The sequence below is a fragment of the Leptodactylus fuscus genome, chromosome 6, assembly GCF_031893055.1.
Source record: "Leptodactylus fuscus isolate aLepFus1 chromosome 6, aLepFus1.hap2, whole genome shotgun sequence".
NCBI classification, from domain to species: Eukaryota; Metazoa; Chordata; class Amphibia; order Anura; family Leptodactylidae; genus Leptodactylus; species Leptodactylus fuscus.
Window position 1 is genome coordinate 141,995,090 of NC_134270.1, and position 17,496 is coordinate 142,012,585.

Consider the following 17,496-nt stretch of genomic DNA (forward strand, 5'->3'; position numbering starts at 1 on the left):
GAGCTGCCCACTAAACTTCTAAATGCAGAATGAGCAGAGAAGGGGACACGGAAAAATATGAGAATAAATTGATAGTAGAGCAAGGGGGCCACGCGGTGGCTCAGTGGTTAGCACTGCAGCCTTGCAGCGCTGGAGTCCTGGTGTTCAAATCCCACCAAGGGCATAAAACCATCTGCAAGGAGTTTGTATGTTCTCCTCGTGTTTGCATGGATTTCCAGCCCATATTCCAAAAAAGACATACTGATAGGGAAAATGTACATTGTGAGCTCTATGTGGGGCTCACAATCTACATTTAAAAAAAAAAAAAAAAAAAAAATTGATAGTAGAGCAGTGGACAAGTCTTTATTGCCTTCATGCTTTTTTAATAGTGTATTTACGGCGCTCCCATTGGGATTTCCGTGAGACAGCAGCCAACCGTAGATGCGTGATGTTCTCAAAACCATGCAAGACCTCACAGAGGTGGTCAAGAATCTCCTGCAACAAATGCAAGACAGGTTCTAGGACATGTATGGTTAGATCATTGGGAGAACTGGTGACATGATCACTTGTATTGAGGACTTGAAGAACAATATGGCTGACCTCATGATGCAAGTGGGTCTAGAGCAGTGGTTCTTCGATCGAACCCTAGGCCCTATGCACGGTTCATTTTATGTACCAGTAAAAAAAAACATATACCTATGTCTTGAATTTGGAAAAAAAAAATCATATTTGATTTATCACTAAAGTAGGGTTCGGTGAATGCGCATATGAAACTGGTGGGTTCAGTACCTCAAGCAAGGTGAAGAACCACTGATCTAGAGGAAGAGGACTGTGCTAACAGGGCGGCCAAACACCAAGCAAAGAGTCTTGGATTTTCTACCCGCAGAACGCAAGATCAGATAAGCATCCTCAGTGTTTTCAGCGTCATTTTTTAGCGGTGTTTTATGGTTCCATCTGTATTGGTGGTTATGGTTTTATGGTTCCATCTGTATTGGTGGTTATGGTTTTATGGTTCCATCTGTATTGGTGGTTATGGTTTTGTGGTCCTATGTGTATTGGTGGTTATGGTTTTATGGTTCCATCTGTATTGGTGGTTATGGTTTTATGGTTCCAAGTATATTGGGGTTATGGTTTTGTGGTTCCATGTGTATTATATCCTTTTATGTAATTTTTTTCTATTCTTGTTTTCACATCTGCAGGAAAATACTGAGAACATTTGATTTTTATTTTAAGTAATGATCACAACATACTTCACATTTCAGACATCTGATCTGTAGACCAGGAAGACATTGCCGGAGATGACATAATGATATAAATGCAATGTTTCCACAACGCAGTATATTGAGGACATTCCTCAGGTGAGTGCATATATCATTGGCCTCGGGGATGTTTGGGAAGCAAAACACAAACCTCAGGGAAGAAGTAGGCAAGTAAATATAAGCAAGTTACTATGGAAAACTGCAAAATGGGAGCCCTGCAGGGCGGGCGTGGGCCAGTAATATAAGGTTAGAACCTTCAGCATGAATGGAAACGCTCTGTATAGTGACTCAAGTCTCCCAATAAACACATCATGTTCTTGTTTTGGAATTGTCCCTGCATGCCAAGATAAAAAGTCTTGCAATGCTCCGTTGCGAAAAAAGTACAATTTAGAAGCTAACCTGCAAACCTTTCTTTCCAGAGCAGAATCACATAATTTATAAGACTCCTTAAAGGGAGTCTGTCACCAGAATCGCCATATCATCCTAGCCCTGCAGATAGATAGGTTAGGGTCACCGGAATCAAATTTTTTTCCCCTTGTGACTCTGTATCCATTGCTGAAATTTTGCTATTTTTTTTTTTCAATACGCAAAGGAGTCCTTTGGGGCAACAAGGATGTTGCCATTGCACCAAAGAGAAAAGAGTCAATATCCACATTGATCCAAAGGACCCATCAGGATACAGAAGCGACAATTCACAAGGGGAAATGGATTTAGGTGACACTCACCTGGAAATAGGCCAGGTTTGGGTAACAGATTACCTATAATTCGACTTGATGCTCTCCCTAAGGAGAAACAGTATCTCCAAGATCCTGTTATCCAAGCCATTTTTAAGCTCTGATGAGGGAAGTAGATAAATGTCAGGTTTGGCATCCATTCTAGTCATGGGTTGGACTTTGACTTCTAGGAGAGCTACCGTCTAACATGAGTCCCCTTTTTTTTTTTTTTTAAGAGGGGGAAACAGAGCTAACTTGAATGTGGTTGCTACAGAATCAATGGATGCTATTTTGGGGGTTCGTCACTCTAGGTACTGGGTAAAACAAATGATCCTAAGCTGCATTTATCTACCTGGCGGGAAAAAAACCTGCAATGGTACTTAAAATTGAGGTTTTATAACTCAGGTTACAATATGGTCACAAAACATAAGAAGCAGTTGGATGATACAACACAACGCTACCTAGAAACCCTGCATGTATATACAAGGCACAAGATGTGTGCCCTGGCTACTGTGCAATGTCATGGAAGACCTGCTGTACAAATGCTACAACACCACAAAGGATTACACTAATATAATACAGAATATATTACATGCATATAACATACTTGAAAGCAAAAGCTTGGTGGTAAGCTAACCAGATGTGCTATACAACATATGGATCACAACCCTAGATATGGAAGAAATTAGCCGATTCTGGGAATATCTGTTGTACGTCAGGTCCCGGCCATCAAAGAGCAAGTAACATGAATGACTCTGTATTCTCAGAAAGGGAAAGGACTTCCAGCTCAGGCTATAGGATTACCTACGAGACCTACCACCATGTCTAATAAATAATCTAGAGAGGTACCTGCAGATAGGACTTCTACTCAGACATAAGGGAACATGGCCTGGATTTATCCTGACACTCCACAAATCTGTAAGGCAGTGGAGATATATACAGGTCATTACTTAATGGAAACCACAGGCAGCAGGGTATAGAGCAGGAGGTGCTGAGCAGATCTATACACTCACTGACCAATAAAGAAAGTCTACACCAAGAGGGAGTTTGTGGAATGGAATAAAACTTGGTATGTGTGAATGTAATGGGTGGCAATATTCCAGGGAGAGAAGTTTATTGGAGAAAACTGTGCAGTTGAGATAAGGGTTGAGTAGCCCATTAGGCTACCTCTAGCCCAGATACAAATTAAGTTACGGCTCCCCAAACCACCACACCAACAGTTGGGGCAGTGTGGCGTCCATAGAAGGATATAAGCGCTCACCACGAGGCCTCCAAACTAAAAACCTGAACAGCAATTCCAAACAGGACCTTTGATCTGCCGCTAAAATGCCAATATGGGTCCAGTCCGAAGCAGCTCAACTTTGTAGCTCACAGTACCATCAGGATATCACTGCAAGTGAAGGGCACGGAGGTCAGCAATAGGACACGGAAATGGCTACCATGACACCAAGTTTCCAGGAAATGGTCCACGTATAGACAGCGAAAGTAATGAAGGCTCCACCTGTGTCTGGATGGTGGAAACCGCAGGAGCTGTTCAACGTGTTTGTGTCCTTGCCTGACCATTGCACCAAACATCTTAGGAGGTCAGAAGCATCCAGACGGGCGGCAATTCATAAAGCGCCATCCAGCTGCTTTCGATCTAAAGATGTCCCCTCAAAGTCTAGTCAACTAGGCAAAATGAGTTGTAGACCATGTCAAGCATTCGCTGATCTCTGACCAAGAGGTACACTACCCCAAAGTAGTCCCCCCGCCCCCATATAGGGCAGTAGAGTATAGCTTGGTCTGGAAAGATTCTGTATAACCGAGTCCAGTAGGTGGTCCTTACGGCCATCTTTGCATGCACTGATAGGAAGTGACTTACTGATAAACCTTCCCACTGGAAGGAATATAAATGATGGAATAAAGAAAAGTCGTACCGAATATTTTCAGAGAAAGCTACATAAGACTATTCATGTAAATTGGCACCAAGTATCCCAATACATTTCACTAGTGTTCCAAGCAAGTCATGCCTTACCACATACCACTCACAACCTGTCCACGGGTCATGTCCACTATAGCTTGGCCCAATTCATTTCGATTGAGTACAGATATAATACCAGACACAACCTATGGACAGGTGTAGTGAAGTTTCTGAAAGAAAGCAGCCATGTTTTTTCTAATCTTGGACTTTAAATGAGACTCTTACCTGCACCTAAGGGCATCATTTCTGCAGCGCATCAAGACCCCATGCCACCCCACCCCATCAAAATCACCCAAGCAATTTGTTATGAGAGACAATAAAACGGAAGTACGACCAATAAAGGAGTTAAGATTGTTTTATTGAAGTGAGTGTGATTCCAGTCTGAAGAACATGTGTGAAGGAAAAAGAAAAAAAATTCAGACACAAAATGAAGCTTTTAAGTGTGAGGTCAGTCACATTGTGCACACTCTGCGAGCAGACTGACGTATAGCGGTAAAGTCTGTCAGGAATCCATGCTCTCACGTATTGCTTGAAGGACTTGTTTAGAAGTCACTGACTGGCCACAGGTCTAATAAACCCTTCTCTACAATCACCTATTCATACAGAAATCAGCTGAAGAAAGTGGTGAAATATTTTATTTCAGTGCTATTAACCACCCTGAGACTAAGACCGAGGAACGTTCATGGTAAGGAGGACTCAAAAATTTGGTCCAGGAACTGGAGCTTGCAGATCAGACTTCAGAGAAGGTGCTCCTGGATCTGAAGAGCCTTACCCGTAGCCCCAATAAATATTGTGCAGACTGAGCGGCGATGATGAGGCGTTAGAAAGGCTCATTGTTGATAAAGCGGCTGAACACAAGAAATGCAGGGCTGGGCTTGTCTGTAGGCACCATATGACCCGCTCCCTGGATGAAGAGAAGGAAAGACTGGAATAAGTGACTGCCGGCTGTAGGACATAAACTACCCAACCTATAAGGGCATGTTCACACAGTGGAATTAGAAGAGTCTCAAATTACGCTTGCATTTCACACCCTCCAGTGGAAAGATGAAGCAGAGCTCAGAAGAATGGGCCTAGTCAGCAGAGCAACTCGAGTTGAGGATTCGGTGGCTAAAATCAGTTGTAGAATCTGTGGCAAGACCCAGCAGGACACTTATTTTTTTTCAGCATCTTGCTTCCATCCCCGTCTCCCATTGAAAACAATGGAAAGCAGAACCAAGGAAGAATTGGTGAGGATTTTGAGGCAGAATCTACCACAAAACTCAGCATGTAATTCAGCCATGTGAACAAGCCTTAAGACTCCCTATGGAAATTGGTGGTCTCCGTAATGAGAAACGGTAACAGCTAGCCTAGTCTCTTGCAAAGCTTACAAAACTGCAAGACCCCATGCCACCCCACCAGCCCCACTCCCCGTATAGCATATCCTAAGACAGACTGCAAAGCCTCTTCAGGTCCCATTCACATGGAGGAAAATTGTCAGGCATTTGGTGTAGAATTTCAGCGCTGAAAAAAATGCCCCCCATGGACTTAAATGGGTTCCTTTTACTGCTAGCAGAAAAGGAACCCATTTAAGTCAATGGGAGGCTTTTTTATTTGAAATTCCACAAATTCCTCACCATTTTCCTCTGTGTGAAAGGCCCCTTAAGGAGGATAGGATTGATTTATAGGGTGGCAACCTCCAACAGGTGGCAATAAAAGGGACAGCTTTCAGTCTCATTGAAGAGAGCTTATATATACACATATAAAGTCTACAAGACTTCATAGTCCAACTGGCAGTCTCTACAATGAGGAACTTCATCCCCAAGTTCTCCAAAATTATATCATGTGGTATATAATAATCTAGCAAACTTGAAAATTCAACCAGACCTCAACAGGGCCCAGCTTGAAGACAAGCAGTACTCTCTTTCTGTAACTTCCATAAACCTTAGAGACATGCACACCGAAGGGGTCATTGCTGCCATGAGCGACCTATTCTTAGGATAAGCCATCAATATTAGACCTGTGGGGGCCTCAGGTGTCTGATCATAGAAGATATCCTAAGAATAGGCCATCAATAGCAGTACTAGTAATAAGTTTCTACTCACACTAGCTCCCCCCAGAATACCTCCTCTTAAAGTTTACCATACCTTGATTGTAAGGAAAGTCAAGTTGGAAAATTCCTTCACAAATCCTCCAATCTGTTGCTGGCCATCATCTGTATAAAGCCATGGTCGACGCTGTACCTGCAGCTGAGCATTAAAACGGGAGAAGTAAGAATACCAGAAATAGATATTAGCAACCCTTTAGCACCCTTATGCCGCAGATGCCATTGGCCAAAGCATCCGAGAGTTTACACAGATGTCCGTTTCTGCACCTGCTTAAAACTGCAAGAACATACCAGTACGTCCTTGCAGAACAAGACCACTACTCTCCAGATGTACATACCCAATGAGCAGATAAATTAAATTGGCAGAATATTTGGTGCCTAAACACATACATATGTAAAAGTCATGGAGGCCACACAAGGGGACATGAACAGCATTTACCTTCTGTTGCAGAGAATCCACAAACCACTCATCACCCAGGAAATTGCAGGCCATGTCCACGTCTCCATTGTACACCAGGATACGGTATTTCTAAAAACGAAGCAAGACTTGTATCAGAGGAACACAGCAAGGCAGAAGTTCATCAGTTCTACATAATATCCCATTACTAATAAGCTTTCATGCATCCTCCTGATCCTGGTATACATTACACTTTTCTTACCAGAGTGCTGAGCAGCTTCAAGTAATGGTCTTTCATGCTCTCGTAGACACGTCCGTAATTCCGGTAAACATCAAAACTGCAGAAACATTAATGTAGCCATTATTTTGGGTGCACCACAGGCAGCTATCTAAAAATATACAGAAATACAGTTACACAGGTCTGACATATAAACAGTATAGTGCTGTAGAGTCAGTAGGCCAAAGCACCGAATCCGACTCCTCTACATTTACACAGCCTAAGTCCGACTCCTACCTAAAGGCTGATAGTCATGTCAGGCAGGAGAAGAAAAGTGTGTGTGTGTGTGTGGGGGGGGGGGAATAGTGTTGGATTTACCATAAATGTTAATATGTAATAAGTTGTGAATAACTGTATAAGAAAAATGTATTTAAAAATCTTACTACCAAGATGGAGTCTGTGAAATTTCTTTACAACTCTACCCCAACACCACAGCCCTGAGACCATTTACACACAATGCATGTATACAGTACTTGGTGTGTGCTGATATATATACACCAAGTGTGCATAGCAAGTACTTGCTACTTGCTCCAAAATCTTTTGATTACCCCAATGGGATATAATTTAAGTCTTAATGCATTGGCTCCATTTTAAAGGCATTGCTCACCTGCATACATCCCATCTGTTGACTTCAGGAGATACATGCAGGGCCTTCCTCACAAAGGGGTCATTCAGGAAGGTGCTGGACGCTGTACTGTTCACACAAGGAGGGTCCATTTTCACAGGCTTGTCTATACCAGATAGAAGAACCAGTTTCTGTGCCACAGAGAAAAGGGTCACAATGAGAAAGGACATTCACAGAGGTCACTGAAGCAACGCAAAGATGTGGGATTTTGGGTTTGGACATACAGAACAATCGGATTTGGAGACAAGAATGGTCACATCAAGTAGAACATGCCAAGGAAGATGAAGCCCATACGTTTCTGGGATTTAGATATTCTTAGGATTAGGTCATCAATATCAGATCTGTAGGGAGTCCCATTATCTGCCCCCTTTCCACTAGAGCTGTGGACCCAACAGGCCAAATCTCCAACTACTCTATTTTTTTCCCCCAATAGCCTGAACCAAACTCCTTCATAAATAGCCAACAGGCATGGTCAGACAGAAAAATTCCTCTAATTCACCAAAAAATAAAAACCTAGTTAAATTCCCATTAAAGTAAATGTATCAAACTATACAGTTATATAATAATTGAAAATAATTTGTCATTCACACTAGTAACTTTTTTCCCCCAACTGTAGCCAAAATTTGTTGCAACTCTGACCCGGCTGATCAGCTGTGACTTCCAGAACTAGGACAGTGTATGGAGTCAGAGCACAAGACTCTGTACACCACACAGTGGCCATTGCAGATTACTGCAGCTCATCTCCATTCAAGTGAAGGGGCTGCAATACCCAGCACTAATCCTACTATTCTGAGTGTGGGGAGAAAGTGTGATGTATGCAGAAGCTGCAGTGCTTGGCTAAGCACCATGACCCTCAAATAGGTGATCATCAGGGGTGGGTAGAGTCAGACCCCAGTGCTCCGATATCCTATTAATAAGCCATCACTATTCTAATCCTAGAAAACCCCTTTAAAGACTAATAAATTACAAGTGACTGAATGAAGCAATGTCAGAAACAGATAAAGACATACTTTGATAGAATTTGTAATAACTGGAGACTGGAGGACCCTTTGCAATGTTTCGATAAGCATCTTTTCTTCATATTGTATCTACAATTAACTTACCTTCTCAAAGTGCATATGCATTTTGGGTGAAATTAATCCAGGGTAATAGACAGCTATGTGATCTCCTTTATCCCTGTAAAGACAGAAATAGGAAAAAAACGTTAACTCATGTGCAGTTTCTACCAAGGACGTACATTATAATTCATGGCTTTACATCTTAATAGTTTATGCCTTCAAATTATTTAAGCAAGTTATTCCTTGCCCATAGGATAGGGAATAACAGATTGGTGCGGGCCCAAACACTTGGTGCTTTGGTCTCTGTATTCTCCTTGAAATGAATGAAGAGACGCACTTGATACCCACTCCATTCAAAACAGGGGACAAAAGTCGTTCTCCAGATTAGCGACGTTTTGAGCAGTCAGACCCCCACCGTTCTGCATGTTATCCCCTATCCATAGGATGGAGATCTTGCTTTGACAGGAAAACTTCTTTAAAAGATACAAGTGTTTTACGTCTTAGTCCTGTGCATTTATGAGAGAGAGATTGCAAGTGACATCAGAAAGAAAGATCACAGTCTAATGTACGTTTTTGAGACATCATGGACCTTAGGCTCTACAAGGATCAGGCTTATAGCCGCAAACATCAATTCTTTTGCAAAACTTTATGCTTTTGTGCAACATTCTATGTTACTCATTAGTGGAAAGTCATTAGAGTATATGAATAGGGGGCTTTATTTTACAATTTAGGTTTTATTTGTGAATGTCAAAATGGAGAGAAGTGGAGACTCTGCTTTGCTAGCAGTCCTATAGAGTTGCATGACCACTGCTGAAGTCGCACAAGACTTGGTCCCCCATTCTCGCAATCTGTGGGATCTCAGGCCTATTAATCAGACACTTATCTATTCTGTGGACAAGTAATAAGTCTCAATCATGGGCCAACCCCTTTAATATAGACACAGGTTTATACAGTGGTAGTAGATACAGACAATATGATGCTATGACCAGGACAACGGCATCACTCAGAGGAGCAGTTTACACTACAGTTTAGTCAAGTTGACTCCAGGGATCTGTCATCGTGAAAGGGGAGATGCAACATACTCAGTTTATTTTACACCTAGGCCAGTGATTCACAGCCAGGGTGCTGCAGCAATCCGGGGTGAAATAACCACATGTTCCCTTCAACTATATCCTTAGAATCTATATAGAGGTGACTAGAACAGTGAAGTAAGGAAGTCTTTAGCTTCCTGCTCCATCATTCAGGCATCAGCTAGTGAGGTCTGACGAAGTCCTTCTGCATCTAGGCACTGAGCTCGCAGAAAATGAAGACGAGTGTTTGGTTTTTTTTCCCTTATTTATATAGTACAACTATAGTGTGGGGTCACTGGGGTACATTACTACTTGCCCGCACTGGGCCACTTGGGAGCATAATACTATGTGGGGGGCACTAGAGAAGCATGTACTGGCTGGAAAGTATAGGATGGTATAGTTTTGAGGTTGCATTCACATGGGACCCCACAGACAGAAAGCCCAACGCAGGTGTTAATCTAGCCCAAGACACTTTCACTTTTGAACCATTTTCTCAGTCTGCTTCGATGAATATATTAAATCATAAAATGTGTCAACCTTGGAAGAAGAAAGGAAAAGAAGGGGGGGGGGGGGGTGTGACCACAATACATACCGGATCTCGCCTGGGGTTCCCCCGGGACAGCTCTCATACAGATTATAGATGTTCAGTCCAGTGCTGTATACAGCATGCATGGCCTCTTGTACCTGCAAACACAAAAGGATACACAACAAGGGTTAAATGGTGCAAAATAACATGGTGTAATGAAACTAGTGACACTTCTTCATAGGTTTGCGAAGAGGAAGACACTTACCCGCAGAGAGCATTCTGTGTCAGGGCTGTTGTAGAACTGACAAGTTCCTTCTTTACAACAGAATTTCTGCAGTTCTATCCAAAGGCTGAAAGATGCAAAACAAAAGGAGACTGAAAACCAAGGTCTATAATCTGCAGATTATTACCGACAGACAATACCATAAGTACTAGAGCCCATAGTCTTTAGATGGGAATCAGGTGAACACTCATTTGGCCAACAGCTCTCCCTCCCAACACCCACAAGCTTGGCTGAGTGTTCATGTAATCTCCAAGTTAGAGAGAAATAAGACTTTGCTCTCAAGTGAGATAAGCCACTGCCCAATGAATCAGTTGCTAGATAATTAAGGTTTTTCAATGTTTTAATGTTATGGCTGATCAGTGAAACAACAGTATAATACTATAGAGAACAGACATATATCATAGGAATGAGAAGGAGAAATAGAAATATTGACCAACTTACTCAGTGTCCAGGATCCCATGGTAATAGGCAAAGAAGACCAGGGAATTGTCATTAGACTCGTAGCTGCTCAGTCCATTGCCAACAGCAATCCCCTAAAAGCGGCACAGAAAACGAATTAACACACAAACCGCAACATTGGGACGCAAAATATGGTAAATAAGTTCTCAGTCTCAGGTAGGGACCCAAAGATAAAGTGGCATGGATAAAGGGCCTAACTCTTAGATGTCCACCAATTTTATGTCCCAATGTTACTCACTGGAGGACATGTTACCCCTAGAAAGCCATCAGTCACGCTTCTTCACAAAGTCCCTAAAATGTATGAGACATCACAGGAATGTCCCTGCTACTACCCAGCTCAGGAGACATTAGTTTTACCAGATCATGACCCTGCTTAAAGGGGTTATCCAGGATTACAATTCTGATGGCCTATTCTTCAGGTGGACCATGAATATTAGATTGGTGGGGGTTCCACTCTGGGCAGACCCACAACCAGTGGTTTGAAGGGGCCAGATCACTTAGGTTGCCCCATCTAACTGAATGGAACTGGTAACCCCTTCACTACTCTAGGCCATTAGGGACAGCAACAAACCTTTTTACTACCCTAGACTAGTTATAAGGAGTTTTCCACCCCAAATGTTTGAATAATGACTTATCTTGTGGGTAGGTCATCAGTTTGTGATCTCTGGGGTCCAACATATGGACCCCGCACAGATGTCCTGTTCAAGCAGCTTCCAGGTACTGAAAGGAACTCTGCTCCTATTCCTCTCTGATCAGGTGTCGGACCCCCTCACAACACACATAGGTCACCAGTAGGAAAAACGTATTTGATGCTGGAAAACCCATTTAACCCTTTCACTGCTCTAGAACACAGAGACGTAGACCGGAATCTTCATCGCAATAGACTTGTATGCCATGTGGCCCTACAGATCTAGTTGCCTTACAGCCAATTATTAGGGTGCAGTAGATTATAGTTTGATACAATCCTGTATTGCTTGGCTTTGAGGGTACAATGCCAAGGCCCTTGTCTGCCCTATAATCACTAGCTATACTGGCTTATAGGGAACACTGGGTTGCAATGCCTGGCACAGCTTGTGGTCAAACAGTAACCCTGACTCATCCCCCGACCCCTGACTATGAGACATCACAAGTCAGCTAGAATTACAGGAAGTCACCATGTACATATAGAAGGGTCATCTTACTTTAAGATTTATACTGGAGTCTTGGGAGACCTCCACAGCCAGTGACGGGACGTAAACGCCTCCATAGCTCTCGCCGGTGATGTAGAGATTGTTTTTACTATATTCTGGGAAGAGTCTGTAAAACTCCTTCAAAGCCAGGTAGTTATTATGGGCAACCTGAGAAACAAGAAGAAGATGCATCAGGGCAAGCGAGCACATACAGGGAGAAATCTGCACGTGAGCCACAGTGTCTTTTTTGTTTTTCTCCCCCACTGCAGAAATCTCAAAGTCAGAATAAGATTAATAATGAGATTAAAAAGGGATAGTCACATATATGGGGGGAGGGGGAATATCTTTGGTTTACCTACCTTTAAGACGCCTCCTACACAACTGCAAAGTCATTCGATCCCGCTGATCATCTTATGTGTATAGGGGTAATGATAAACAAGTAGGATATTAAATATCAAAATGCCTAATCCTTGGTGTCACGGGAGATTAATAAGAACCACAGGGGATTTCTACAAGTTATTCTCCTCTCCCTATTGCGAATACATGCACACATGATGAAAGTGAGCATGCATGATAGGATCAGAAGGAACTGCTTTTGGCTGACAGCTATTGAGGGTGTATGGCCAGCTTTACAGGTCAGAGAGGAGGAAGCAAGAAATACAAGTTATATATGCCTACCTCTGAAAATAATTTTTAAGCCAGTGTTCACACAGCACAAGTTGATGCAGTTATTGATGTTTTAGATAAAATCTGGATTGGATTCAGACAGAAGTTAATTGCAATTTTCTTTTTGGGTCCAGTTATAATTTGCCCATGAAACCAACCCCTCTACAGAGAGCAGCAGGTCGGCTTCTCCCACCCCCCAGGGACAGATGTCGGAGCAGACTTGCACATAGACGCAGGGGAGTAGTTGTAAGAGGTGCAGGGGCTACAGTCATATTAAAGCAGCTCCACCTTTCATTGGGAAGTAGACACTAAATATTTTATCTCTAGCTGAATTTTCCATCTAGTAATAGAATAAAGCATCATGCTCAATCTACAGGCAGATCCTGCTTGATAACTCCACTGAAGTGAATAGGAGGCAGAAGGATACCGATTTGGTAATTCAGACATGCAGTGTGAACATAACCTTATGAGACCTATAAGGTTCCTAAAATGAAGTGATACATTATACTTGGGGTAGCCTGGTAAAGGGGCCCAGGACCTTCATGTTAAGCCTCTACATGGAGAGGCCCAACACTTATCAAGGGTATATGGAAATGGGTTCATGTCACGAACAAAAACTAACGCAACCAAAACAGCAAGGTGTGAACAAGGCGTTATAAAGCGGATATACTACATCCTATGCTATTCCAATCACAAAGCAAACAAAATCACAATTGAGCGGAGCAGAAATTGTGAGGATATTGATCCCCTGCGAGTATCCTAGTGGTTCAGGGGCTTTGTTTTACCTCTGTATCATTGGTCTGGTAATTCTTGTCATCAGAATAGGAGAAGCCCACACCGGCCGGAGCCTCCAGATATAAAACATTTGCAATCTGAACAAAAAACAAAAAACACTGTTGTAATAGGCCAAAGAGATAGAAGATGAGCAAGAATAAGAGTAACAGTATATAGTTACCATGTTCCAAGAGTAGGGGTTGTACTCCAGTGTTGCCCCATCAGGCTGGATCTGCAATAAAATCAGACAAGGTTATGAAATGATCAGATAACACAACATTCTGATTTAAAGAAATCTAAGGTCAGTGACATACAAGGAAGGGGCCATGTTCTGTCAGCAGTCCATCCAGGGAGCTACAGCCAGGACCTCCATTCAACCACAGGACCAGGGGGCTAGAGCTTGGCTTCTTCTGAGACTCTACAAACCTGGAGACATAATGTACAAGAATGATGTTGGTCTATAGGAACACAACTGGATTAACAGACATGCACTGTACTCTGCTAGGTCCTTTGGTCACCTGGACATTGAATAGATCAACGGTGCACATGCCTGACTATCACACCATACATACAGGGAATCAGATCCCTTGTAATAGGTGGGAGTCCCAATGCAGGAACTTCTGGCAATCAATGCAACGTGGCGTCTCAGGAGAGGTCATCATAGCTAAATGCTGGGGGTCTGACATTTGGACCAATCAGCTGATCTTTCTGCCTCCTGCTACTGCACAGAACCTGTAACACCTCTTCTACCATTCAGGTAACCAGTGCCGTGCTGAAGTACCCTAGTGCCACCACTACACAGAGGACGAGGGCGCTATTACCTCAATAGTAGTGTTGAGCGAATAGTATTTGATTGAATACCTCGCCAGCATAGGAATGCATGTAATCAAATATCACAGCAAATATTCAAAGCATTTAACCCCTTGGTGTTCGGCTGATTGCACACATTCCTATGCCAGCAAGGTATTCGATCGAATACTACTTGCTCAACACTACTCAATAGGAATAAAGCTACTTTTAACCCCATCCAGTGCAGTAGCAGCCGGCACTAGGAGGAAGCCAGATCAGCCGATCTGTGCAGGGCCCAGGTGTCAGACATATCATATACTAGTGACCCAACCCGTAGTGTGCATGTGTTACCAATGTTTCACTGACTTCTGCTAGGCTGGAGTGAATGGAGCGATAGTCCACATGTGCAGCCATCATACATTCATCACCTATCCTGTAGATTTTGTTCAAGGGACAAAGCCTTTAGTTTATGAAATGGAACCGGTAACATGGAGGCCATGACGTTATACTTACCAGTAGTGCAGATGCTTTCCTCCAGGCACATTCAAGTATCCAGAGAATTGGCGGAAAGCTGGCTGCTTTTTAAGCCCTGGTAGGTAAGTGATCTCATCTGAAGAAGGTGCAGCGTCTACTAAGAGAGCTGCCAGGAGCACCGAGCAAACCAGGAACAGATGCATCTAGGAGAAAAAGTGACATTAGAGTCATAGCCAATACGCGGTTTCCCTACGTACTGAACTTTGAGAGGAATTTGATGTGATCTCCCCTTCAAATTCTTCTCCAAAACCCAGCCCCCTGAGCATGCAGCGGAAAACTGAAGCGGAGCTTTGGCTTTCCAGCACAGGTTTGTGTGCCGCTGAGCCTCATATACAATGGAGCTAATCGAGCATGAGACTTACATGCTTGTTTCTGCAGTGACAACAATGGGAAGCAGGTTTCAGGGGAATTTAGTCTTAAAATTAGCTCCAAATTCTTCTCTTACCCTGGGGGTTACTCATCTTGGCAAGTACCTGCTGAGCAGCCAAGCCCGGAGGCCAGGACTCAGTGAACTTACAGCTACCTTGCCAAGATGGAAAAATACCCCAGTCAATAGACTTTGCAATGAACAGGCTGTGCGCAGTAAGCAGTACACAGTGTGGCCACTGTACTCGCCGGGGTCAGAGGTCAGCAATATCAGAAACCCAAAAATTCCCATTAACTCAAACTTTCTACTGAGGTTCACCACAATTTAGGCAAAACCAAAAATTCTGCAGAAATGAAAGATTGTCTAGGACCAAATTAAAGGCTCAGCTAACTTCCCCCAACTATACTCTTATCTGCCAATGGCCGTGTACTTTATTACAGGATACCCTCATACATATCCGGGACATCTATCCTTCTGGTGCCTGATCGGACAGAAACGGACCCACTAACTGTAATGGGGTCTCAGGTGAGGGGTTTTTTTTGCCAGATGAAAGTTGGACTTACAGCACTTTTTCATCTTGCAATGTCTAATAGATCTGCAGCAGACACACACAACATACCAGTGGTTGTCCAGGATTAGAAAAACACAACTTCCTTCTTTGCAAAAAAAAGCACCACACCCAACCACAGGCTGTGCCTGGTACTGCAGTATAACACCATTGAAGTGAATAGGACTGTGCTGCAATTACACAATCAGCCTGAGAACAGGTGGGGTGCTGTTTCTAGAAGAAATGAGTCATTATTATACTCCAGGACAAACATATATATTGGAATTAACCCAATCCTCTGACTTCAGCAGGAATATTTGACCCTATAAGGTGTACAAAGTGTTGTGACGCTCCAATTAGGGGAGATCAGGATCAGGCAGATGGATGTCAACATGTCCCATCCCAGTTTCACTGGTCTCAAGCGACCCTTCACTGAAGCTAACAAGCCTGCAGGGATCATTGCCTGTGTCTAGAGGTCTTGAGATAAGACAGGAGTCATGGGGAAGACATCTTATCACTATCTATTAACGACGTGGCTGACAACAGAGAAGAATAGAGTGGCGTCACCTCGGCAGTAGTGGGTGAGCAGTGCCCCGTCCTCCAGCCTGGCCCTTACCTCGCTCCTCTCCGCCGCTCCTCACTCACTTCCTCCTTCTTTTCACCGTCTCTCTCGCCTCTGCCACTTCCTCGCACTCATATGACTCGCGTCACGTGATCTATACCCGTGGCAGGAGGTCACGTGTCTCTGCGCGGGCTGGAAGAACTACAACTCCCGAGATGCTTTGCGAGGGGATTGGTCAGACTGAGAGGGAGGGGTGTAATGTGGGGGTCTTACCAGGTAGAGGGGGCGGCACTGGCCAAACATCCCGTTGTCTAGAGTGGAAAGCCATTTACAGCACCAGGAAATTGCACTATTAGTAATTGTATAGTCATTTCCTTTCACATGAAGGAGAAAACTCCAGTTGTGGTGAAAAAATAACTTCAATAACTGAATATAAGTATTTAACCCCTGCAGGCATGATAGGCATGTGTGTAATACAGGAGCATGTCTCATCAGAGCCTTGCATTGCACTGTTCCTCTGTTACTCCTCCTGGAAATGTAAATGGATTACTCGACATTACGCAATAGAATAGCAGCCGTGATTGGACAATTTCAGACTGTGCAGGGATACACCCCATTGATAGGGGGAATGGTAACACCCATTGGACAATTTGTTCATACATTTACAGGGGGAGTAATAGAGGAACAGCACAAAATAATGGCTTGTTGCTTCAGAATAATTTAATGGGTATATGAGTTATTACTAAATAGGAGAGCTGAAAACCATTCCTGGTGCAAGTCAATCACCTCCATAGCCGCACCTTGAATCTCATGGCCCCCAATGCAGAATCTGTAATGGGGCCCCTGCTTACCCTTTGCCATTTAGAATAGTGGTATATTTTATGTGGCAGAGGGACCTTTGGGGCCCTCTGAGGGTCCAGGGCTTGGTAGCGACTGATACCACTGCACCCCTAATAGCTACAACACACAATAAAATGAAAACAATACTTAATATATTGATCTCTAAGGGGGCGTTCACACTACCGTCGGTGTCCGACATGTAGTGTCCGCTCCTAGTGTCCGCTCAAGATCTGTCACGGACACTAGGAGCGGACACTAGATGTGTCCGTGACACCTGTCATTCACTTGAATGGGCATCGGGTGCGTTCTTTTGCACTCCGTGCCCGTCCTTCCCTGTCCGCAAGAGAAGATGTCCAACTTCTCAAGCGGACAGAAGAACCCTGCATGCAGGGAAGGACGGGCACGGAGTGCAAAAGAACGCACCCGATGCCCATTCAAGTGAATGACAGGTGTCACGGACACATCTAGTGTCCGTTCCTAGTGTCCGTGACAGATTTTGAGCGGACACTAGGATCGGACACTACATGTCGGACACCGACGGTAATGTGAACGCTCCCTA

The 17,496-nt window shown here is 43.6% G+C and overlaps 1 protein-coding gene across 2 annotated transcripts; it reads right to left on the reverse strand.

Moving 5' to 3' along the window:
• Nucleotides 1-4,248: 4,248 nt before the first annotated feature.
• On the reverse strand, nt 4,249-16,246 carry LOC142208743 (lysosomal protective protein-like). 2 transcript variants are annotated; one of them, XM_075277423.1, is made up of 15 exons: nt 16,152-16,246; nt 14,601-14,764; nt 13,613-13,724; nt 13,480-13,530; nt 13,310-13,396; nt 11,871-12,026; nt 10,672-10,763; nt 10,213-10,297; nt 10,014-10,105; nt 8,397-8,469; nt 7,276-7,424; nt 6,654-6,729; nt 6,434-6,523; nt 6,035-6,136; nt 4,249-4,815 (listed from the first exon to the last, which is right to left on the reverse strand). In XM_075277423.1, the coding sequence occupies exons 2-15, from the start codon at nt 14,762-14,764 to the stop codon at nt 4,732-4,734; spliced, it is 1,413 nt and encodes a 470-aa protein (XP_075133524.1). In that variant the 5' UTR covers nt 16,152-16,246; the 3' UTR covers nt 4,249-4,731. The 2 variants fall into 2 exon arrangements, with proteins under 2 accessions (XP_075133524.1, XP_075133525.1); XM_075277424.1 differs by having other exon boundaries at nt 16,103-16,246.
• Nucleotides 16,247-17,496: the final 1,250 nt, after the last annotated feature.

Excerpts from the sequence above, each read along its gene's own strand:
- LOC142208743 (XM_075277423.1), bottom strand. The coding sequence starts at position 14,764 with ATGCATCTGTTCCTGGTTTGCTCGGTGCTCCTGGCAGCTCTCTTAGTA. Across the intron at positions 10,106-10,212 it reads ACACAGAATGCTCTCTGCGG|GTACAAGAGGCCATGCATGC; the intron begins GTAAGTGTCTTC and ends TTGTGTTTGCAG. Across the intron at positions 6,137-6,433 it reads TGGATTCTCTGCAACAGAAG|CTGCAGGTACAGCGTCGACC; the intron begins GTAAATGCTGTT and ends TTTAATGCTCAG.